At 37.4% G+C, this 25,713-nt stretch overlaps 1 protein-coding gene across 5 annotated transcripts in view; it reads left to right on the forward strand.

Annotated features, from left to right (window-relative positions):
• The window catches only part of DNM3 (dynamin 3), a 459,598-nt gene that overhangs the window by 353,587 nt on the left and 80,298 nt on the right, over positions 1–25,713 (forward strand). For all 5 annotated transcript variants that reach the window (XM_074349798.1, XM_074349800.1, XM_074349799.1 and 2 more), the window contains one exon: positions 3,050–3,161. In XM_074349798.1, the coding sequence (XP_074205899.1) occupies positions 3,050–3,161 (112 nt within the window). The remainder of the gene's footprint in view (positions 1–3,049; positions 3,162–25,713) is intronic.

Genomic DNA, 25,713 nt, shown 5'->3' on the forward strand with positions numbered 1-25,713 from the left:
TTTCTTTTTCTTTTGGTTTTGTGATCAAAGAATATGATTTATACAGTTTCTCCTTTTTAAAATTTCTTAAAGCTGACATTGCATATGTGTGTAGATCCAAGTGTGTGACAGATTTTTGTAAATGGTTTGTGAATAATGAAAAATCTTCATCTTCTATTTAAGTGATAAAGGAATCTATTAAATTTACTTCATCAATTATACTGTTTATGTGCTTGTTTATTTTGTCTGCTATATCGAATTTGAAAGCAATCATTAAAATTTTTTTATATTTATATTTTAAGTAAGTACATGCATATAGTTATTTCAGGTTCCTCTTGTATTTTTAGTAACATTTGCTTATTTATCTTAGTTCCAGGAAGTCTTTCCTAATGTCATGCTTGTATCTCCTCAAATATTTATTATTCTGCTACTTCCAACAGTTCTCTTTTGTTGGTGGACTGCTCTGATCGCCTTCTTCTTTCTTTCTCTGGCTGTTACTCCTCTTTAGGTGTCCTTTTATTTTCCTTTTTCATTGTGGCACAGGTCCAGCTGCTGGGTGCTTTAAGGGAACTGGTCCTGTGAGCGTGGGAAGACAGACATCTCAGTCACCAAGGCCAGAAATAGGCAGTTTGCCGGTTACCTATTGAGACACCTGGAGGGAGCGCTTCTTCTGTATTAGCTTAGAGAAAACTCAGGCCCTCCACACTTCCTTGGGGCAGAGGACTAGGAACACCCAAAGGTCCTGTGATCTTTGAGGGTGAGCTCTGCCAAGAGACTGCTGCATACATGATGGTCCTTGCCTTAGAGTTCTCCTGCTGTGGTCCCACGGCTCTTGTTCATCCCAGAGCAAAGAAGTACCGCAACAGCTCTAGTGTCTGCTTGACTTAACAAAAGAAGATGTGTTTGACCTGACTTGGAAATGTGGAGGAAGCAAAGCATGAGACCCGTCATCTTCCCTGAATCCTTCAGGGATACAATGATGAGCATAAAAATGTACATTCCGTGTCCTACCTAATATTGCTTATGGGTTAGTTGGGAAGATAGACATTATTAAAATAATTAAATGAGGGAGGGAGAGAGAAAGAAACTCACACGTAATTGTGAAATCAGAACTGTGACTAGTACTATGAAGGAGAGGTAAGTAGAAATATGAAAAATGTATGAAAGAGGAGCTGACCTATAGGGGTGTCAGGGAAGTGATGTCTGAAGAAGCCATGACTGAGCTGAGATTCCAAGAAGGAGTAGGAGTTAATTGTGCAGTGAGGGAAGGACAGAGAGTTGCAGGCAGAGACAGCAGAATAGTGAAGATCTGGGGAGGAAGCATGGCACATTGAGGAAGTAAAAGGCAGGTGTGGCTGAAAGAGCAGCGGAGGACAGAGTGTGAAAAGAAGCTGGAGAGGAAGGGAACGGTGGCCCAGACCACACAGTGCTTTGTAGGCCATCATGGTGAGTGTGGTCTTTTCCTTAAGGCAGGTAGTATTGGAGTGTTTTACGCCAGAGCTAAAAATATCTGATTCACATTTTCAGAAGATGATGAGGCTGCTGTGTAGAGAACAAATTTAAAGTGGCCATGTGATGCTGGGAGACTAGTGAAGAGGCTATTGTAATTGCCCAGGGAGAGATGTTAATAAGTTGGTGGTCCATATACAAGAGGAATACCACTTTCAGATGGCAGAATGGAAGGAGGGGTATGGGAGTGGAAGATGTCTAAGATACCTGCAAAGAATCTGGATTACACTGCTGCTGCCTGAAATGGGAACATCCAGGTGGAAATCCCCAATTCAGTCATTCATGTCAAGGTGCCTTTGAGATACTCAAGGGGGGAGGTCAATAGGCAGCGTGAATCTGGGGCATGTCTGGACAGTAGATGGAAATATGTGAGCCATCTGGGTTTAGGTGGAAATTGAGACTGTTAGGCATGAATGAGAACACCTTGGGAAAGAAAAAGAAGAGAAAAGGATTGTTAATCTTGTATATTGCCTAGAATCTGTCTACATTGGATTATCTTTTCTGGAAAGATGATCGGAATGTGTATTAGTGTCTTAAAAAATGATCATAACTTTGATCCTGTAACTATATAGGAGTCTATACTCGGAAAATAGTAGTAGTAAATTAAAATAGTAAGGCAAAGGCTTATGGAAAAAAATATTTGAGCATTACTTATGATTGTAAAAAAAGGAAAGTATGTAATGTTAGGAGATCAAGTCAATTATCACACATTTATATTAATGAATATTGTACCATTATAATTTGATGTTGATTAAGATGTAATAGCATAAGTAGATGATCATGATATAATAGTAACTGTAAAGGACACAAAATTAATAAAGATACATAGAGAGAGCCTCAGCTGTGTGAGAAATGCATTGAACAAAAGAATATAAAGAAATAAGTTTATCAGTAAATAGAAAATGAATGATTGTATCCATTTTTATGCTTTTATCTACTTTCCAAATTTTTCAAAATGGGCATATATTACATCTTGTGTATTATTTTATTACTAGGAAAGGAAAAATAAAATTACAGTATTGTCCCAGTTATAAATATGGACTTAATTGACATTTTACTCTGTTAAATACTAGTTAACATTCTTTTCTTTTCACAATATTGGTGAGCTTTTCTGTTTTGAATCCAGCATAATATTCTAGGGGTTTTTTTTAGAATTATTGCCACACATTTTAAAGTTTTATTAGCCATTTAGACTTGTAAATTTGTTTCAGAAATTGATCTAGTTACTAGGCAGTAGCAAATCTATTCCTCTCAGAACTTCCCTTCCGCTGGTGCTCAGTGTATCACATTGACAGCATTTGTATTCCCTTCCCTTCTTACTGCTTAGTGGTAGAGATGACTCTGAATTCTTTAATGTGAGGGTTTTTAAATTGTGTAATACATACATGAAGGAATTTACTAATAATTTTAAATACAATACATTGTTTTTGTTTTTCTCCAGTGATTGTCAAATAACTCTCCCTTTGGACTGTCATTTGTATCAGCATGGTCTGAAGTGATATGAAACCATTTTGAATTTGGCTCAAAACTAAAAGCATGATTTTTTTTTTTTTAATTCCAGGAATGTATACAAGGACTATCGCTTCCTTGAGCTGGCATGTGATTCTCAGGAGGATGTAGACAGCTGGAAGGCATCTCTACTAAGAGCTGGAGTTTATCCCGATAAATCTTTAGTAAGTTGGATATATCTCTTATTTAAAATTATTAACGTTTTAAAAAAACATACTTTTACATACTATATGCTAGATAAACTAGTTTTCGTTTGACTTAATTTGGCATAGTTTTAACTGATATTTTGCTTATATTTCTTTTTATCCATTAGATTTCTGTTTTAAGAAGTTTATTCATATATTTATTAAAGAAAATGCCCAACTTTGCCATAAAACATAACATGTGATTTCAAACCAAGAGACAGTTTATTTGTTTTAAGTTAAAATTTTATTTTCCTTCATATGCTATTCTACAGTTGTGATAGTATTCATATAAGCAGTTTATAACACTGTGGTTATAACATATAGTTGTAGTATTTATATCATGAATCATAACACTATTTCATATTCTTTAAAATGTACTTATTTTTATAAAAAGTTACTTCCTTTCATTATGTTTGTACTACCTGTATCCAAAATTAAACTCTGGTTAGTGTCATTGTGAGTATAAAAGAACAAAAAAATATTATATTGCTATTCCCACTTACCTTTATTAATATATTTCAAGTGTCTTGGAGACACTTGTCTCATTCAAGTTAATAAACAGACCTTCTATTTGTGTTCTTTGGAAAATGTAATATTGCACAGACTAGTCTGGATTTAAACTTCAAAATTCCCACCCAACATCTGTACACACACCATTAAACAGACTCTGCAGATGAGTGGCTCTCACTGCTTACTCGCTCCCCCCGAGGTGTTGTACTATCCAGGCTCCCCCCACATGTAAAGTGCTGAAACTAAGCCTTGGGAATTTAGTCCAGCTTGATCCTTATGCTGCTTATCAGATTGGCTCTAAGTCAGTTTATAGGGCTGAGCTGATCTGGTGCAGGTTGGCTTCTTTCTAATACCCACATAGGGACAGAGTCTTCTCAAGAGAAAGTCTGAGATGTGGGCACACTGTGGGAAGTTGAAGCCTCTTGGAGGGCATTTCAGACCCAACCGTATCCCTGAGGTTACAATAGAATTTAGCACAGTCCCAGGGGTAAAGGATTGAGGATTTGTGCCCAAACGTTCTCCTCCTTGCTGTTATTTTGGCTCATCCCTAGACCCCTTAACTCCATCTTAACCTTCACTTGTCTGGTTAGCACCTAAAACAGTGAACCCCCTACAACACACCCTGTGCCCTCCAAACAAAGTCAAACCAGGCCTTTTCCAGGTGATACCCAGGTACAGAGGTACCTGTATACAATTTTAATCTTTGTTGTCCAGTTTTTATCAGTTATATTACATACATGTTTGCATAGGTACATACCACTCTGAAGACCATACACGGAAAATCATTTGAAAGAGTAGAGTACCACTTCTATTTTTGTTGTTAATTCTGATCATTACTGATTTGCTCTTTTCTTGTCCATTCATGGTAGTGTGTTTAACTTCACAAACATTCTATATTCAATCTGCACATAGACTTAATTTTTTATTCATTCATTCCATGGAAGCCTGTCAAGAACGTGCTTTTTGCCAGGCTTCTTTCTAGGCTCTAGTGATACTGAGGTGAACAGTTAGGTCCTGCCCCCAAGGAACAGACATTAAACAAGTGACTTGAATAACTGTATAATTGTATCACAGTGTGATTTAACAGAGTGATAAGTTATACAAAAAATAAACTGAATTAAAGGGACAGACATTGAAAGTGAGGGGCAAGCGAGCTTTCTTTTAGTAAAGGTGATCAGGGGAGGCTCCTTTGAAGCGTTGACAGTTGAGTAGGCTCCTGAAGGAAGCGAGGGAGTTAATGAATGAAAGGCTGAAGAAGCATGTTCACGGGAGAGGACCAGCAAGTGCAAAGCCAGCTCAGTATCTTAGAAGGGCAGCAAAAGAGTCTGGAACACGATGAGGAAGGACAAAAGTGGTTGATGATTTCCAAAAGTGGTCAGGGGCCAGCTTATGTAGGCTTTGAAGGAAGTGGTGAGCATTTGAGTTTTATTCTGAGTGAACTGGAAAGCCATCAAAGGGTTTCAAGCCAGTTAGTGACATGATGAGATTTACATTTTCATAATGACTGAGTGTTATGAGAAGCCATACAACATGTGGGTTCAAGCACAGGCTTCCGTGTCAAACTACCTAGATTGAAATTCCTGATGCTCACATACCAGCTGTGAGATCTTTGGAAGAAGGTTACGTAGCCCTTTTATCTTTCAAGTTTCCCATGACTAACGTAGAGATAACAAGAGTGCCCTGTAGCGTGGTTGTTGACAGGATTAAATGAGACAATGCAGGGAAAGCACTGAACAGGGTAAACACAAATAAGTCCTCTATTTTTCTTTATAATGATGATGATAATTATCATTTTCATCACAGACTAATTACTTAAGCAAGTAGAGGAGAGTTAAAACACTATTATAATATAGCCCATGAGATTGTGAATACTTTATGCTGTTTTCTATCTTCCAGATATGCTTGGTTGTATTAAGTATCAATACGTCTGTATGTGTGTCTTCCTTCCAAGGAATTGTAATGTTTGTGAAAATGTTTTCCTAAGTCATGATTTTGTCAACTAAACTTATTTTAAATGCAGTAGACAAGTTTGCTTTGAAAAAAAATTATGTAATGCATCTCTTATGAGGGAAAACTGTCTTGGAAAAGCAAAATTACCCATCCCCCAGTGAACTGTTTTTATGCATCTGAATTTTCATGTATGCATAGCTCTATACAAAAGAAGATGCTCAATGAAATATTTGCCTTTTTAAAATTAGACTGCTCAATTTAAAGCAAATCTGGAGTTGTCCTACACAAACTGTTTTGATTCTTTTCACATCACTTTTGTTTATTAACACACATTTGGTACAGTTACTTGGAAAATCGACACAAAGGGGCTTTTTACTACATGCCAAAGACATGACAGGAAATTAAACTTGGCGGTGTGCCAAGAACACTGCTTTTCTCAGTTTTCATAATAAATAATATTTGCATTTCTTATGCACTGTGGAGTTCTGCAGCTTCTGTTACATGATTGCTTGACTTTCAGATGTCTAAATGGCAGCTACGTACTGAAAGCAATCGAAGTAGAATGCTTATCTACACATTGCATTTCGTGAACATTCTTAGATTTGGGGGAAGCGATAATTTTAGGTAGAGTTTTTCTTAATTTAGAAAGATTAAATGAAGTCAGATTAACCTAATAACAGATGTCTCTTTCTAAGTAAATTTTTAGGACTTTTGTGTTTCTGATTTTGTATCAATAAACCATTGAGTCAAGAGCAAATCAGTCAGTCCTTACCCTAACGATGGAACATTGATGTGTCATACATGGACTTGAGTCTAGACTCAAAAAGTTCTGTTTTCTACACAAGACACTTCTATTTTGACTGGAAAAAGAATCTACATAGTTTATTTTTTTAATTATATATGTTTGGCTTCATTTTTTGGTATATGTATATTTTTATTGAAGTATAGTCAGTTTACAGCGTGTCAATTTCTAGTGTACAGCATAGTGCTTCAGTCATACATGAACTCACATATATTCATTTTCGTATTCTTTTTTACCATGAGTTACCTGTTTGGCTTCATTTAGATAAACAGCCATCACCCAAATTTGAATGAATTGGTATTTTAGACAAATTTTTTTTCAACTAAGGTTGCATGCTTTTTTCTAACTTGCTTTTCTTCACTGTGTCTTTTTCTGTCATGGGCTGTGTGGTGGAATGTTTCGATGTCATTCAGATCATGATGTTCTGCTACCCTGGTCCTTCTGTCTCTTAGGTCATTTCTCAGAGTTTTCTGCAAATTTTTTTTTTTCTTTCCATCTCTTTCACTGTCTTCTCCCACTTCCTTCCTTCCCTTCATCCATTGCTTTTATGGTGGACTCCAGAGATTCAAAGATGAAAGGAGAGGCAGTTCTTACTTGATAGGAGTTCTAAGTCTGGTAGAGGAGAGAGGTGCAAATAAATAATTACTGTATAATGTGATTTTTAAAAAAGCTACCGTAGATATCTATATAAAGTACAGCCGTCCCGCTATATTCTTATGTGCATTTTCCAATTACCTTCAGTCCCTTAAACTTTCTGGATCCAAAGCTAAATGTAGATTCTTGTCTGAGCATTTGCAGTATGTGACCCTAAAATGGGAATGAGGCGTCCTGGGTTCACTTTCCCACTACACTGCTGACTTACTCCATGAACTTCAACGTAACCTCTCTGAGCCACAGAATTTAGCATTCCACCATCACCTGATCTTTCTGAGCAGACAGAATATTTTAAAAATAGATTTGAATCTGAATTTGGATTTTCAGAATTTTATTTTTTGTTTCTATTTCCCTTGGCCATTAAATTGAAATTATAGCCACTATAAAATTGTTAAAGAAGTGTATAGGATGTTACACAGTTTCAAAGTAAAGATGTTTCTAATGGAATTAATTAATAGCTGCATTTTTTTTTAACTGATGAGACATTCCTTCAAATATTTGGGAAAAGTTGAAACAAGGGTGGGGACTGAATCTGGGTCCCCCTAAAGCTGAGTTTCTCTGCTGAGTTTGTGATTAACCTCTCTATCTAAAACTTTATTCCTTTTCTTTTTCTATACCTTTTCCCTCTCAGATTAAGGAGTATCAAAAAGTGTGTGTGTGTGTGTATATGTGTGTATCAATAGCTACAGGCTACCATTTAAAAACTTTTATGACACATGTACATAAATTTTTTCTAGAAGTGTGAAAAATAAATGTGAATTTAATTAAATATCTGTTAAGAATGTGGTATAACAAATGACTAATTTTTCTGGCAGTTTTGTCGGCTCACAATATGACTTAATTTATATATAAACACAAAGGAATTCCAAATTCTTTGGAACATTTTGTGTGCGTTGAAATGAGGTAGACTTTAAGTCAAATCCACTGGAGTTGGAACCCCGACCCTTTCATTTATGAGCCATGTGGCTTAGGAACTTACTTAACTCTCTAGCTGTTTATTCCTTTTTAAACTCAAAATAATAATACCTTCCTCTGAGCGGTTTTACAGGATTAAGTGAATACTTAGTTGCTCATCACACCTGGCTGGGTGCCTGCAACTGGATGAATGTATTCAATGCCGTGTCACCTTTATTATTGTTACTGACAGTCATTAATGTGTCAGGGAAGCAATTCCCAGTTTAGTAGTTCTCTTTTCTTTGGAAACTATCAGTGAGATTTGGACGTGGGAGGGAGAATTTCCCCAACTGTTGGCTGAGGAAACCAAATTGCTTAGTGGAGTCTTGAGGTCATGCTGCCCTGTGGACAGGCTGGCCTCAAAGTCTCCATCACTTAGTCTGGAGTGAGCCGTAGAGGTTGTCAGGGGAAGTGAGGCTTCACAAGCCTGCCCCCAGGTTGCTGGTTGGCTGGTGTCTGAAAGAAGCAGCCTGTAGATTCACGCATGCCCTGGAAATTAACATGGTGCAAATCCTATGTTGCCTATTTGTTGAATCCTGCACCTCAGAACTTTTGACAAGGTGTGTTAGCTGTATGGATAGATGGTCTTCCCCTCTAGTTTGTGATTTCTTAAGAGATGAAAAATGATGGTAAGAGGTGAAACTTCTTGGAACGTCTCTGTATCTCTGGGTTTATGACTCTCCCAGTAGTGATTCATGCTTTTGGGACTGCCTTGGAGGTTGAAACCATCCCAGAATGAGGTCTTTTTGGGGACTTCAGAAAACCCTTTTGGACAGACTCCACAGCTGAACTTCTCTCTGTGGCAGATGACAGTTAGGGGAGAAGGTCTCTATGTCACTCTAGGGGGAGAAGAGGCATGGCCCCAGACCCCCATAAATATTTATTAATATGGTGATGACCACGCCCATGCATTTACTCAGCAGTCTTGTGTGCAAGACTGAAAATGCCCGTGTGAGCCCTGCTATCCATAACTTCATCCTTAGCTTGATCAGCAGTGCTTCCCACAGAAATCAGAGCAGCTCCATGACCAGTTCTGAAGAGCTGATAGTTTTTCTTCAATGGAGGTCCTTCCAGGAATCTCAGCGTAAACGCTGCCGCACAGGGCGGTGGAGGGAATTACCAAGCATTTCCAGTTCCCCAGTCATGACTGTCATGCCTCTCTCAGAACAGCCAATTCAGAAGTGATTGAAGGAAACAAGAAATGGTATGTCCTCCACTTGTATGTTTCTCATCTTTAAGGATTAAGGCCCTCTCCTCTGTGACATCACTGTTGCCACTACAAACAGAAGCATTGCCCACCGAGCAGGGAAGCCGGTCATTCCCTAATGTGCAAAAATACTTGAACTCCTGAAACTTATTTGGTAGATCAAAAGCTGCACGGCTGTGGAATGCAATGAACCCCATCTGTTTGAGGTCTTTTCAGCGATATTGCACTTCTTTGGAGACCCATGGTCCCATTATTCTCTAAAATAGTATTTTACTCCTGATAAAATTCCCTGTGGGGACCTTTATGGCCTTACTGAACAGTTGGCAGTTCTTTACAAAAGACTCTCTTTCCCGCAACTTCATTCTTGTACCGTTGTTCACGTCTCACGTAAGCAAGTGTTGTTAACGGTGATAACATGGCAACTCACAGTGTCAAGTGTGTCAACTACACTATTTTACCCATGTCTTTAAATTTATGTTTTTATTAAATATGATGGCCGTGATGGTCCTTGGATTTGGCATTTCCCCAGAGTCACCACTTGGCATTGCTTTCCAGAAAATACACTCTCCTGCAATCATTGCCTTACTGCTCTCCAGAAAATTTCTGTATGTGTTATTTCCCTGGCCACATCCTCTCCTAAAACTAAATGCCAGATCTCCAGCCCAACCTGCTACTCCACCCTGCACTCAGGCTCCTCCACAGATGCACACATTTCGCTCACAGCTCTCCTCAACTCTGCGTCTCGGGGAGAGAGAAATTCCTTCTGGGCCCCTTGTGTGAAGAGTTCAGATCTGTTCCCTGCCCAGATCCCATCACGTCTGCCCCACAGGATCTGACCTTGCGAGGACTCGGGCTGCCCTGGGAGTAATGAATCACCATTTTATTTTTTTAAGCCATATGTGAGTTAAATTGTTTGATATAAATCATAGTCCTGCAGCTCCAGTTTGAAACAGGAGAGCCATTTGCCCACCGCCTGTCGCTGGCTGCTCTCTGTGTCTCTATCCAGAGTGGCCCTTTTAGAAATGACTGCATTTTTGCAACTAACCTTTCCAGACCCATTTTCTTGAATATGGACCAATTGTTTATTTTGGCCGCATCCCCACTATACAATTTTCGCTTCCCATGCCAACCCAAGAGAAAACTCATAATTTACAAAATAAAGGAATGGTACAGATGGAGGTCGTAACTTGGTTTGCTTACCCTGTCTCCCCAGAACCACCCACTCCTTTCCTCTGCTCTTTTTCTTTTTTCTTTTTTCCCACCTTCTTTGAAACCACAGATGCAGTGTTTGTTTAAAAATGCATTGGCTGATGAAATTTTCCACCGTTTGGTGTGTTGGAGGAGGGGCCGTCAGGAAAGGGCAAGCCGACATACTAAATACTTTGCCTTTCATGCTAACAGTTCACTTCTTACCAGTTCAAACCAATGCTTTTTGGCCGGGTTCCCATACTTCAAGTATTTCCAGTGGAAAGAAAGGGGGAAATCTCTGTCATGATTTTCTGCTCTTATAAATGTAGGATTTCATTTAATATAAGTGGGTTCTTCGGCTCGTCCATGAGCTCTGGGTGCCGTGGGTGTATGATGGCGCTGTCAGTGAATAGTTAAATGATTTGTTTTGATTTTGCTCTAGCATGAAAAACCTCATGATTTTAAAATAAATTTATGTTTAACGTATTTCTTTTTTGCTTTTTTTCCTTGCGGCCACACGCACAGGGGAACAACAAAGTAAGTTCTTTGTCCTACTGCAGCTCCTGTCTCTCCAGCCCCCGCTCCCCTCCTGCATGTGCCTTGGCGAGAGTGTTTCCGTGCACTTTGCAATGACTGATGTCTGTCACAGTGCACACATGATAGAGGGGGTGCAAGTGTTGGGGGAAACATGAGCTCGGACTACCATCATGGCTGTTCTTTTTTGACCTTTTGGAAGGGAAATATTATGTTCCTTGGGGTTGGTTATTGGCTGATTCAGAGGGGTTGTTACCAGCAGGAAAGAGATCAACCCTGAGAACAAAGATTATGAAGATTTAATAATGAGGACTCTTCTGCATAAAGGGTGCGACAGTCTGATGAAACTCTGTGCAGCTGAACTTTCTGACCAAAAATCAAAGCTCTCATGTTAATGTGCAGTTATAAAAACCCCAAACTGGAGTCTTAAATAGCAGGATGGCTGGCTTTGTTGGTGAAACTGAACTAGATCAGTGCTCTGGCTTTGAAGGTGCCTTAAAATGGATGGAGGAGGGTGGGGTCAACATTTGCCTTGGCTTCTGCACCCTTGATGTATTCCAGCTGGATGGAAGCAGGAGGGTGTGGGGAACGGAGGGGGAGACTGAAAAGTGTGTGATAGATTTGTGAAACCAGGCAACACACACAAATGGTGGAAATTATTTTAATGTTGTCGTTGTAATAGACAAATGAGTAATTGAGTAGTTCATAAAATCGTCCAAATTTTAATTCAACTTTTCCAAAAGATTAGCACTGCTTCTCACTTATATTAGTTACGTGATAGTAATGTAGTTGCAGGAGAGAGTCTTATGTTTAGCAGGGTGATTTGTTTTTCTTTTTTTTCTGTGGAGAATTATTAGTGCTTCATCCTACCAGGTGGCCCACTTAAAATGGGCCTCCTCGAATACAAAAAGAATTGAAAAGAATCTGTTATAGAAGGGTCTGCCTGCATATTTAAACCAGCTGGAATTCATCAAAATTGCTATTCATAAGCCATACATATAGAATTTAAAACAAATGTGGGAAATCTTGGAGTTTAATTTGATGGAATGTGCTATTATGGAATAAGTTGACATAGATGGTTGGCATTGAAAATGTGTCACTTTATAAATTTATATCTTGCTATTAGTGCTTATGACCCAGGTAATAATGTTTCATAAAGTTAAAAATAATATAAGAAAAGTACAAGATAGGCATTTGTAAAGGAGCAAAGGGGTGAATTCAGCCCACTAATAGTTTACCTTTTTAAAACAGCAGGTAACTTCTGAAATTGATGAAAGATTTTTCCACAAAGTAAAGGGTAATATTTCCAACTAATACTATCACTATTGGAAAGAAACATTTGGACGAAATTTTAGTTCTTATACCATATAATGCATTTTAATCAGTAAGTATGTCTGATTGTGGTCACTTGACGTAACTCTGAGTCTCTGTCTGTCTATAATTTCACGCGTTTCATCTCTTGTTTGTCGGTTAAGTAGCCCGAGCTCTGGGGGTATGCTAATAGCAAGCCTGTGCCTGATGAGGATCAGGGAGCCAGCTGCTGACATCTTTGGGAGGTGCTAACCCTGAGACCATTCAAGAAGCTTTTATGATTTGCCTCTTTCACTAGTGATTCACTGATGACTTAAAGGCATTCGTAAAATTCCCCAAGGAAAACACGTCTCCATAGCAGGAGTCATCCGTTTGTTGTGTTTTGCTGGGTCAGATTCTTCCGGGTAATAAAATACTCAGTTTAGCAGAATTTACTGATTTTTTAAAAATAATTATACAACGTGCAATAAAACGCAAACATTCTAAGCTGCTGCTCGTTAAGTCTACCTCTCCGATGATGCAGAAAGGCCCTCCAGGGTCTCCTGGCACCTGGAGCCACCACCTGCGCGGCGAGCACTTGGTATAGCGCTGAGAGGGATCTTTGGGTCCTGGTGAGAGCTGGAGTGTTGGTCGAAGAGTGCCAAAGGTAGAAGCACTTACTGTTTTGATTTTTAATTGAAGAGCGGCTACTTTGGAGGTGCTGATGTTTATTGTCCCTATGCCTTAATCCTTAGTTGCTTATTTTATGAATCAGGAATAGTTTGAAAAAATATAAGGCTAATACCTTTAAAATAGGATCATGATACTGACCCTGGACTCTGGCACAAAAGAGCCTCCATCACAAACAGCACATCTGCATGCTGTTTTCCTTTAGCTTAGAGTTTCAGTATAAATGGAAAACACTGGAAGACAAGCTGTGCTGTCTCCAGAGTATAGATCTGGAGTCTTCGAAAGGAGAGTATGAGATTCTTTTTCCCTCTCATGCTGGAATGCTTGTTCTGACTTGTCCCCAAGGCAACATACCTGACCTGTTGCCTGCCATCTGTGTGAGCGGCTGTAAAAGGTGACTCATTTGAGACTCACAAAGGCTAATTGTTTATTTAGCGAATGGCATTTCATTCTTTGTGATACTAACCAGACAGAGAATGAAGCCTAGTCAATTAATGTTTCTTTAGATGAGCTAGATGAATAGATTTATCCTCCTACATACATTAAGTGTAGTAACACCCACATGTACATGCACACACACGTATATCATAAGGTGTATGGAGCAACCCTCCTGTTCATTTTCTCAATGACAGTGAAATTGATTTGCTTCATGCACCTTTAGTCTGTGCTTAGAGTTTGAGAGCTAATCCTCCAAACTCGAAGAAAAAAAAAATCTACAGGAGATACGCAGATTTACATGATAAATGCATGATGGGACAAAACACCAAGGGTCTCATTCTTCCTTGAACAATTACATGTATTTTGTTGTTTCTCCTTAAAAAGTAAATTTTCCTTTTTGTGAGGAGATCACAGTTCCTCCAGACAATTTTTCCATCCAGGCCGATGACTTATTTTTCCTTTGAAAATGTTTTTCTGTTGGCATAGTGATATCCTAAATTGCTTCGGGTTGAGTCTGTCTCCTCCGCAGAGGGGTTTCCCTGGACCATGGATTCCAAGTCAGTGTCTTCCTTAGTTAAGACCAGAATCCAGGACTTTCTGAATCAGTTTGGGGAACGTAAACAAATATAATACAGTAACAGGGAGGTTTGGGGTTTTTTTTTCTTGGTTTGAGCACGCATGTAAATCAGAATGTCATTTTCAGAACTGAGGCTTTCAGGGAAAAAGTAATCGCCATGTTTTGTCCTAGAGTGAAGACATGTAATTCCTTCTTTAATTTCATGCCCTTGGTTGGTAGGCATTTCTAGAAATTTAATAAATGTTTGGTTTTATTTCTTTGTTAAAGACTATAAATTTTGGTTAAGTATCTTTGATACTACATTAGGCAAATTGAAGGTAGGAAAAAAAAACCCCAAAAATATAAAGAATAAAATACTGTAACAGAAGATCTCAAGTTTCTTAATGATGCTGGTGCAGAAACAAATGAAAACTGAAAAGATGCCTAGGCTCAAAAATGAATACTTCAAAAAATGTTGTTATAGGGAAAAGCTACATCTAATCTCCTCTCCTGTGAATCTTGTATTACTCTTGAAAGAGAAATTTACTATCACCTTACTTAACGTCATTCTTTTAAACTAAAGGATTCTTACATGTCCCCCAGTGGAATTATGAAGTTGACTGTCTTGGTTGGAGAGGAGGATTTGAAAAGGAGAACCAGAACTGAAACACACTGAAACATGTTTTTAAAAAAATGCCATGTTAAAAATAACTAAGGTTTTATTAAGTTCTAGTTAGGTTAAATGCAATAATCTTATACACAGTGGAAGGCTTCGATATTTGAGAAGAAGGAAGGGAAATCTGATTTGAACACCTGTTTTAACAACATTTTAAAAATACTTTGTCTAGTAATTTTCCAACACATTTAGCGGGATAAGGGGGCATTGTCAGCCTCCACTAGTGGGGAAAGTAGTTATTACCTCAAGTACTGATGTTGGCGATCCACTGGATTCCAGCCACCTGATGCAAAGATAGAGTGTGCCTAGTCAAACGTCACCAAAATATGTAACACTAAGGAACACGGGTGTTAAGTCCACCTTCATTTGTTTTGCCTCTCATGCCGGTAAACTCCTAAACTCCTGTTCTTGGTCATGTGTGAGAGAGTATATGTAGGCACTGAAAACCCATTTCAGACTTCAAAACGTCTTACTGACGATGTGTGTTATAATCTTGGTAGATGAAAGGGGCAGACAGTACGGTGTCAGAAGGTATATTTCCTCTCTAATATTTAAAATGACTGAAAGAACATTCTAAGTAGTTTAGGCACAGTCAGCTTGATTAGGGTTATTTATTTTCTTTGAATAATGTATATGCCTTCCTTGATTTTCTTAAAGAAGTTTAGCAAATGAATTTCCCTGGCATTTAAGGAGAGCCCATCTGGTTCACTTAATTTGTGCATAAGCCAATAAGAATATCATTAAAGTTGAAAGAAAGAATGAACACTCACTGGCCTCAGTGTTATTTTAGTTCTATGTGCATATGAAAATAAATTGTCTCAATCATTGCAACGCTAATAAACCCTTGATTCTTTTCTGGCAAACCAGTCTTAAAAGAGCATTGCTAATGCCTAGCTTTTGAACCCCTAACTTTAATCTTAAACTGTTGGAGAAAAGGACAATTCAGTTGAAGGCACAAAGCTTCAGTAAGTGAGTTGGAGTCTATATTATGTTCCCAAATTTATTAATCTTGCCAAATAGACTCTACACGGAAGCAAGAATTGACCTGCTATTTAGAAAGCTCACAGGGTCACAGGACAGGGACCTCTAAAGGATGTTTGGGCTTATTTGTATATTTTTATTTTTCCTATTGTGTCTAAAAAGGAGTGACTCCACTGTAGTTAATTAGAAATAATGACAATAATGAAGTCTTACATTGTAACTTTTTTGACATTTTTTTCCAACAGTATTTTAGACATCTTCTTTCTGTGTGCTCTATGATATTTTTGAATGGAGTTGGTTTAACACTGTCCCCAAATAAAAGAAATTCTTTATGCTTCTGATTTGGAAATATGTTATCAAGTATGATTTTTAGAATTTTTATTTTGATAAGTTTTGTTTTGAAACTTAAGCCCTTACAGAAGCATTTCTAATCAAAAAGGAGAAATATATTCCTTTTGTTAATTTATCTTAATGTGATTATCACACTGTACGGTGAAATCATGCAGAATCACTGTAGTTAATGAGAGTTTAAAATCCTCTCCCTATCTTTGGTAGATCAGCTGGACAAAAACCAAAATGAAAAAGGATGTGGTTGATGCAAGAAATAAGGTTGATTCAAAAGATATGTATGTATATATTTAAAAACTATATAAATATTGGATGTCTAATAGGCTTTAGAAAACTAGAGATACACAGCAAACTTTAAACGTGAAAACCTGTCTACCTAGAAATGAAGAGAATACTCTCCAAAAGTGGATCCAAATGGAAGTCGATGCTTAACTTATAGACTATTTGAAATATAATAACAATGAAAACACTATATAGGAAATATTATAAAATATACCCAAAGTTATACACAGAGAAAATTTTAATAACTTTAAGTAGAATAATTATTTTAATACAAGTAAATCAATTTAAAAGATCAGAAGGAGAGCAACAAAAAAAATCAAAGGAAAGAAAGCAATTAATGATTAAAGTAAAAATTAATGAATTAGAAAATAGTAAAAAAAAAATGCAAGCTTAAACTACACGCAAATTTGAAGCTATTGTATGGGACAAAAGACAGCAAACAGTTAAAAGGAAAATGACAAATTTGTAAAATATTCGCAGCATATATGTCATACAAAAGATTAAATGTCCTCAAAATAGAATTGTTTCTATTCAGTTTATTTGAAATATAACAAAACCCAGTCTATCAGGAAAAAAGAAAGCTGGCTAACTCAATAGACATTCATTTAAGACCAAAAAATAAAAAAAAGACATAACTAGATGGGAAAAAAAAGGTTCAATTTCACTAGCAACTAGGAATTGCAAATTAAAATAGCTGTCCAGATGTTATTTTTGAGCTTTCAAATTATGAGAAATGTGATAGAATGGTCATGGTAGGTGGTAATGAGGAAGCTGTCCTTCCCATGTTACTACCTGTGATATATACCACGTATATATACCATGTATCCTCTGATACACTCAGCCTTCCTGGAGGGTGGCCAGTTTGGTGGTGTGCATCACATGCCTTGGCTATGTGCCAACTTTTTGGCCAAGCAATTCCACTTCTAAAAATTCATTTTTATCAAATAATTCAACAGTTTTACCAAGGTATTTGTTCAAAAGTGATTTTGAAACATTATTCATAATTACCAATGTTTAAAAACTGTATCAATATCCATTATAGATAATTGGTTAAATAGAGTATGGTACATCAATGAAATAGTATGAAGCAAAGTTTTAAAATTAAAGATGTATGTATATGTATATGTAAAGATATAAATTTATACAAAGATATAAATATATCAATTGCAATGGAAATTTTCATGCTAAATTCACTGGGAAAAAACCCCATGAATAAAAGATTCACATTTTTGCTTTTAAAATTTTGTAGAGGATGATACTCATTTGTATATATTTCCACATAGAAATCCTGAGAAGACTGAAAAAGATCTTACCAAAATGTTAATTGTACGGGCAATTTTAAGTTTTGTTCCCATGTCATTTTCTCATTTTCTTGATAACTGCCTTTTGTGCAGTTTTCTCAAAAAGATTTTAAAACACACAGAAAAATGAAAAAGAGGAAGATATTTAAATGGAGGATGGTGAAAAATAAACATAAAATTATGAAAATAGTATTCAGAAGGAGAGATATAGAACATAAATGGATTAAACTTTGTAGGACAGTAAAAGATAATATAAGTAAATAGTGGAAATTAATCATCTGAGACTACAAAGTTGGCATAACTATGTTGTATTATGATGATGATGATGATGATGATGAATACATAGATTTTGTTAAGTCCTTTCCCTTGACCCTGCCTGTACAAATATGTTATTTTCCTCACTGAATTACATATTGTTGAAGGCTCATGTTATGAGTCTCTGAACACTCAGATTCCCCCGTTACCTCAGGTTCTCAATAGTGTCTTTATTTCAAATGCTCAAATTCCATGATACCCAGCTTCCCCATCTTCCTGGACCAATTATTCTTCCTTAAATTCCAGCTTTGTGCCTGTCAGCACTATTGCCCACTAGGACTGTGTTGTGCGTGATGTACAAATAATGTACATTATCTGAGGATTATCAGGAAGCCATTCCATGGCCTAATTTCTGGCCCTTGATCTTCTGCTGTTTTAAAATCTAATTGAAGTTTAAAAATGAAGACATAAAATGTTAGGATAATGAAAAGAATTATGTAAAATTTAAATTTAAAAGTTGATTCATTTGCCTTGAACCCGTTCATTTATGTAACAAAGTGTATAATCTGAGAATTGAAAAGCAGGATGATAATTGAGATCAGAATTAGAGTCCCTACTAAGAATTGTTCCCTTTGAGGGGAAAAGTCATCCTTTTGGTTTCAGAGAGTCATGTTGGCCATTGAATATTTACTATGTGTTTGCTTACCAGACACCTACCAGACACCCTACCAGACACCTCCAGTTCAAACAAGACCCGAAAGACTTAGAAGTATAAAGTATCTGGTCCTTTTGTACCATATTTGAGCACAAATGGATTAAGGCTGATGATAATAAAAGCCAGTGATTTAACCTGATTTTAAAGAATAAAGAAGTTTTTTTTTAAGTTAAAATTGAAGAAAACATTTTCAGCACATATGGTAGACAAAGAATTAATATCTTATGTTTGCCAAAGTTAAATTTCTTAGAAATGAGTAAGAAAAGACAGCAATAAAGATGAGAGGAGTGGTGTTTAGAGGGAAAATTGGGAGGCTGCTAAGTCCGTGCAGAGGAGAGGTGATTATGTCTTGGGTTAGGGTCACTGCAGTGGAGATGGTGAGAAGCAGTTGGATTTGGGGTGTATTTTGGTGGTTAAGCCACACCTTTACGATTTACGGATGGATTGGATTTGAAAAAATGAGAGAAAGAGTGAAATAAGAAAAGATTCGTGGATCTCGGATGATGGGTATGTGTTAGTGCTATTTAACAAGATGAGTAAGATGGGGAAAGGAGAAAACAGTCATTTTGTTTTGACCATGTTCAATTCGGGATGCCTAGTACACAGCGGTGTTTAGTCAGGATAGGTTAAATTATGCTGCTGCAACAGAGAACCCCCCAAATCTTGTGGCTTCAAACTATAAGATTTATTTCTTGATCATGCTCCATGTACATCTCCAGTTGTCTGGGGCTCTACTTCTTGTTATTCTGACTTGAGGAATCAAGCTGATAAGATTATCGCTAATCACCATGGCAGAGGAAAAGAATGAGTGGAGAATCACACAGTGGCTGTGAATGCTTCTATATGAATATGACATGTCATTTCCATACCCTTTTTGTTGTCCAAAGCAAGCCACGTGGCTACACCTAAACTCCTATGGACAGGAAAGATCATCTTACCAGGTACCTTGGAGGAGAACTAAATATCTGAATGTCTGTTTTAAGCATTCAAATGGAGATACCTTCTAGGCAGTTAAATATAAATCTAAGTTCAGAGGAGAGATCTTTGGACAGAGATTTGGAAGTTGCTAGGTATTTAAAATCTCAGCACCTAAGGAGAAAATGTAGAACCAAAAAGAAGAGAGCTGAGGACAGAAGTATACATTCTTTAGGAATATAGTAGAAGAGGAGAAACCAGCAAAGGAGACTGAGAAAGAACATTTGTGTGTGTGTGTGTGCACACACGTGCATGCACGCACATGTAGACACATACATGTTTCTGTATGTATTTATATGAGCAGAGAGAAAGGTGTAGAAAGTGGATCTGAAGAAAAATTAGAAGTTATTTGTAACTTCTCTAGACATCCGTGTGTTAACTTATTTGTTACTGCATTTGTGTATTATCTTCATAAACTTAGAAATGCAATATGGTAAGAAAAAAACATTGTACAGGAAGTGTATGGGAGGAAGTCGGAGAGGGAGCAACAACTTTTAAGTAGACTGAGCAAGTGAGGATGAGGCACTTAGTAGGAAGCTAGAAGAAGGCCAGGTGAGCGTATGCCTGAACCCAGTTGGTAATGATAATACAGAAGCCATATACTTGGATATCAAAAATTAAGCAATCTAAATGGAGGGAGCAGGTAGACAAGAATCCCAGAACAAAACCTAAAATAAGCCACTTGGTTAGGACTCCAGTTTTTTTTTTTTTAAGAAACAATAAAGAGGACTAGCGTGTATTAACCTAAAACTGTGCTCCTTTTCTAAAGCATTTGCATTTTGTTTGCCTCAACTTGATACCTATTATTTTAGCCCAGAATTAGGAATGTATTTCCCTTAATTATTGGGATAAGCAGAATCTAATAAAAGTTCTAAAATGAAAACAGAATAGTATTTAAATAAATAGATTTAGAAAATATCATCAATTACATGCCAACTAATCGAATTAGCCCTAAAATAGAAAAGGCTAGTGTTCTTTGGGGATATAACACAAAATGGGGCACTAAAAGCCAACTTTGCATAATGACAACACATTCTTCAGCAGAAATTGTTATGACTGACCAAGTTTTAATTGACGAAAAGTTCTAATTCGGGTATTTTCATTTTCCTCTTTGAAGTAGTTAGCCACTAGTCTCACAAATTTTGTCACATGGCTTCAAAGAGGGGAATTGATGACACTTCAAGGAATTAGGCCAAAAAAAAAAAAAAAAAAAAAAGGGAGGGGGGCCCACTTGATACAAACAGCAAAACAGAGCTTTTTAAAAAAGGATCAGTGTGGTGAAATCTTTCAATCATTGCAATTATTCCCTCAAGTAAGAAATTGAAAAAAAGTATTGTTTCCACTTAGATCAGTGGTTCTCAGCTAGGGGTGATTTTGCTCCCTGGGGACCTTGAATACGTCTGGAGACATTTTGGATTGCTGGACCAGGGAGTGCTACTAGTGAGTGGAAGCCAGTATCCTATTATTTACATGCTAGCCTCTGCAGTAAAGAAATATCCAGTCATACAAGTCAGTAGAGTCCAAGTTGGTAAATCCTGACCTGGCTTGAGATAAGTATGCAAGATCCTCCTGTCCCAAATCTAGTCTATGGAAACTCGGACCTGTGACCTTCACCATCTGAGCCCGATTCACCTACGATTGGTTGAAATACTGGAATCTTTTCAGACTGCGAACTCTGGTTAAGCAGTCTGTTATACTGCAGCGCTGTCTGCATCATACAAAAAATGTTCCCTGCCCTTTGATTTGATGGGTTGCCTTAGAAAGTATGGCAATAACTGAAAAGATTTTCAAACTTGGGCTTGTATACTTGGACAAGTGGTACAGGGTCAAGGACTGTAAGTGTTACAAAGAATTGCCTTCAACACTTTTTTGTGAACATATGTCTTTCATTAAGTAAGAAAAGCCCGATTTTTGTAAATTTGGGTAACTTTTATGTGCTTCCACTAAAAGCCTATTTCAAAATTGGAATTCCATGGAAACAGAAAAAAAAGTTAAAATCTTTCTATATTTGAGCATTAGAACAAGACATAAAAATAGACTCAGTAAAGTACAGTTAAAATCTGAGTCTTTATCAAGAAAAAAACTTTTCTAATGTTCCAACCTAATCATCATTATTCTGCCTTTTCCATGTGGTCCAACAATTCAACTCATGGGTTGTCAAGTGGAAACTTTTCTTGACTAAGGTATGGAATGTATTGTCTGCCAATAAATTTTTTTTCTAAAAATTCACTTTAAGATGGCTAAGACATCCAGACCCAAAAATAAAGCCACCCACATCAATTTGCTCAGCCCATGTATAAAGGTAGACTTTGTTGAGCATTGAAGCATAAACGTTGATACTTTGATTTTCTTAAAATGTGACAGAATTACTGAAGTCAGTTACAGAACCCCAGTTTTATGAGGGCTATTAACAATTTTACATTTCCAATTCATATGAAGTGCTGAGAGGGTTACAGCTATGACAAATTATAGAAGTATAGAAGTATAAAATTATAAAATGTACAATATTGTAGATGTATAAGATACAAATATCACATCAGAGAGTGGCAGACATCTTAAATTTCAGCTTGGATTCTGTAAAGTGACACGATAGTTGTGGTCCAGGAATAGGTCCTTAAGAAAGACAGTGTATTACAACTGCTTCACAAGTAGCAAGTCCTCCCAAATAGTGAAAAAGCGATATTTACATTTTAAGTACTAGACAGGGAACATTAGGTACAAATTTGGCAGAACAGCGTTTTGTACGTTGGTTAATTTGGGTGATGTTCTGCTATGTGTTACATTTATTGGGCTATGACTTGTTTAATGTCTGTCTTTTTAACTGTACTTCAGACTCCATGAAGACAAGATCCCCTCTTTGGTTTTGTTAACTTATTATATCCCTAGAACTTGGGACAATAGAGTTTTGAGGCGAGAAGTAGGTGAAAGTACAAAGGAGGGAAATCAGAATTCTCTGATTGCTTCTTTCCAGTAAGAATAGAGAAGGAAAACGTAATGACATTGGGACAGAAGTAGCTTCCAGAATCTCTAGCTATTAACCTGGTCACCATGATTCATTCACCTTAAATTTCTGTAACCAATTCTCCAGTACATTAAAATTTTTACATTGCCAGACTATTTGCTAATGAAGTAAATTTCTAGGGTTGTTTTTTTTTTTCCAGTATGTGTAAGTTAAATCTGATTGTGCTTGACTTCCAGCTCTATCAACATATTTTGTACCCTGGGAAAAAGAACTTTTTATATCTTATTTTTTTCTCAAAATAAGGTTAATAACATTACTATAAAAAGGGAAACCCTCAGAATTGTTTAATTCCTTCATCCTTTCTTTCTGCGCTCCCAGATCAGGGGATGGTCTTCCTCTTTGACAAAGCCATCTCTTCAGCATATATTTAGGCTTTGCTTTATCAGTTATTTCCATGTCTTGGATTTTCATTCTCTTTCCAGCTGGCTTTTTCTTTGATAGATAGATAGATAGATAGATAGATAGATAGATAGATAGATAGATAGATAGATAGGAGGTTTAAATATAGATATATAGAGAGATGTCTATGTGTTTGTAGACTAATGGACTTTTCTTTCCTCCACCTGAGTTTCTCACTCACAATCAGTGTATTTCTCTTTTTCCCTTCACCATTAGATATCTTTAATCCAGCTCATTTAACTCTCACAACAGTCCTGTAAGACAGTGTTTCTCGGGGTTGGGGTCGGGGGTGGATTGGCAATGTCTGGAGACATTTATGACTGTCACAACTGGGTTGAGGGCTGCTCTTGGCATCTAGTGGACAGTGGTCAGGGATGCTACTGAACATCCTATAAGGCACAGGACAGCCATCTGCAGCAAAGAGTTATCCTGTACTGCTGTTGAGAATCCCCACTGTAAAATAAACATTATCTCCTCCATTCTAGAGATGAAGAACATGAGGCCTAGTAAAGGTTGCAAACTAGCCAGAGATCACATATCTAATAAGTGAAGGAATCAGGATTTAATTCAAACCCAGTTTCTAATTGAGAGTTCATGAACTTTCTAATATACACACTCAATTTCATTATAATTTTTATTATTGTATGTAAATTTAGAGTAAACATCTTAATGCATAATTCCTCATATACATTTGATTATTTCCTTAGGGAAGACTTGTAGAAGTGGAATTGGTATCAAAGGGAATCAGTAATTATAGAGGGTTTGATTACTCTCCTCAAAGCTAGAGCAACTCACATTCGCAGCATCTCACCTAACCGTAACCTACAAGGAGTATTACAGTTCTCTTTTACCTTCTTTTTTAATCCTTGCCAGTTTGATCATTTGCCTTTCCTTTATTTAAAAAAAAAATCCCTGCTGCTCAAACATTCTCTTTAAACTGCAAACCTATTGACCTTGATTAGAGGAACAAAGAAGGGCAGAGTTTTAAAGCTCCAGTATGAGCTGAAATCCCAGCTCTGCCTCTTAATCGCTGGGCAACTTTGCACAAGTTACTCTGAGCCTCCCTCATTTGATAAATGGAATTTGATGACAATCTCTACCTCACAAAGACTAAATGAGCTCATACATGTGATGTATGAAGAACAGTGCCAGGAACAAAGTCAGTTTTCAAAAGGTGTTGGCTGTCTTCAGTACCATGATTTTTTGTACTCTCATTAAGCTTTGTTAAAATGCCCTGGTTCTGGACCCAGTGGTTGTCCTGACTCCCAGTACCATCCTCGTTCTCCAAATGTCACCCCTTTTCCAAGCTTACCGTTTACCAAGGACTTTACCATTTGCTAATGCCCTGAAAGGCATCAGTTGGGCTACCTGTTGGCAAGCTGCTGCTCGGCTTTTACCTTCAGAGTCTGTTCATAGCCTGCATCTTTGCTCCAGGGTATTCTCATATGTCCGGCTGCAAACCATCTCCATCTAGGTATTATCTCCTCCAGCAGTTCTCCGCTTCTGTATTTTCTTACATAAAAGTTCTATATAGCAATATTTCCCAAAGTATGCTCAGTCTATTGAAAGGAAAAAGAGATGTTTTGATGATCAGAAATGTTTGGGTTATTGCATTTTATCTTTACCTCTCTTCCGATAAGACACAGACTACGTTAGCATTTTTGAAAATTTGGGCATCCTGGAAGAAAACAACATGTCAGTGTGTTTGACACTGCAATTCTTGAACTTATTTTTATCACATAATGCCCCCACTCCATTTTTTAAACCAGCACCTGTCATCATCTTGTAATCACTGTTTGATGGGGACACTTTCAGAATAGGCAAAAGGACTAGGAGCCTCTAGCTGAGAGTTTCTCAGCGCGGTCCATCTGACCTGCACCGGACACACCCACGTTGCTTGTTAAAGATGCAAACTCCAGGGCCCAAGTCTTCTGAATCTGAATAGTTGAGGATGGCACCTGGGAATATGCATTTTTAAATAAGCTGCCAGGATAATTTTCCAACCTCTAAAGTTTTGTAATTTACTACTGCAGGTACCAACAGCAGCTACAGTGTAAGGTCCAAACACTATTAACAATTTTCTTCTGCCACCATCAAGGAAGATTTTACACTCATAGCCTTTGATTTTACTGTGAGATAGATTGATATAATGTTAAGAATCATGCCCTTAGCCTGGATTTACCAGAAATTCAGCTTTCTCATTACACCCCATCCCAAGTCCCTGTCAGCTGTGAGCAACACCACATCATTTTACCAGTAGCTAGGGAGCCTTGCGAATGGATTCTGTTCGCAGCTCTGACACTGATGGTGGGGAGTCATTCCTTTTCCTCGTTGAAAATGACTGTTGGCGGTCCCCAGGCTGGAAGGAAGATCTCAAGAGGCCCAAAACATGTCTGCAGGGCACAGGATCAGAGCAGCCACAGGCCACTGGCTGCACCCCGAGAACTCAACCAACTCACTTTTTTCCTGTATATTTGTTTGTTCAGGGAAGTCATTACCATATCTCTTTGTACTTTTGTGCTAAGAAGCTCTGAAAATTTCCAGGGAGTTTTCCAGATGAGCCTAAGTGTATAGCTGGTACTTCATTTTGGTTTTAAATCCAGAATGAAAGTAGATCTGAACTTGACACTTACAAATAGTAGAAAGTTTTATTTGTACAAGTTTATGCTTTTAGTTTTCTTTCTTTTACCTTTTGCTTTTTGGAACCCTTCTGCTTAGTAATACTAACTTGTTAGAATGTGTACTCACGTTTTCCCACTTTGGTGATTTGCATACTTTGTTACCCTGCCAAGTTTACTGATGTT

This window comes from Camelus bactrianus, chromosome 21, assembly GCF_048773025.1.
Source record: "Camelus bactrianus isolate YW-2024 breed Bactrian camel chromosome 21, ASM4877302v1, whole genome shotgun sequence".
NCBI classification, from domain to species: Eukaryota; Metazoa; Chordata; class Mammalia; order Artiodactyla; family Camelidae; genus Camelus; species Camelus bactrianus.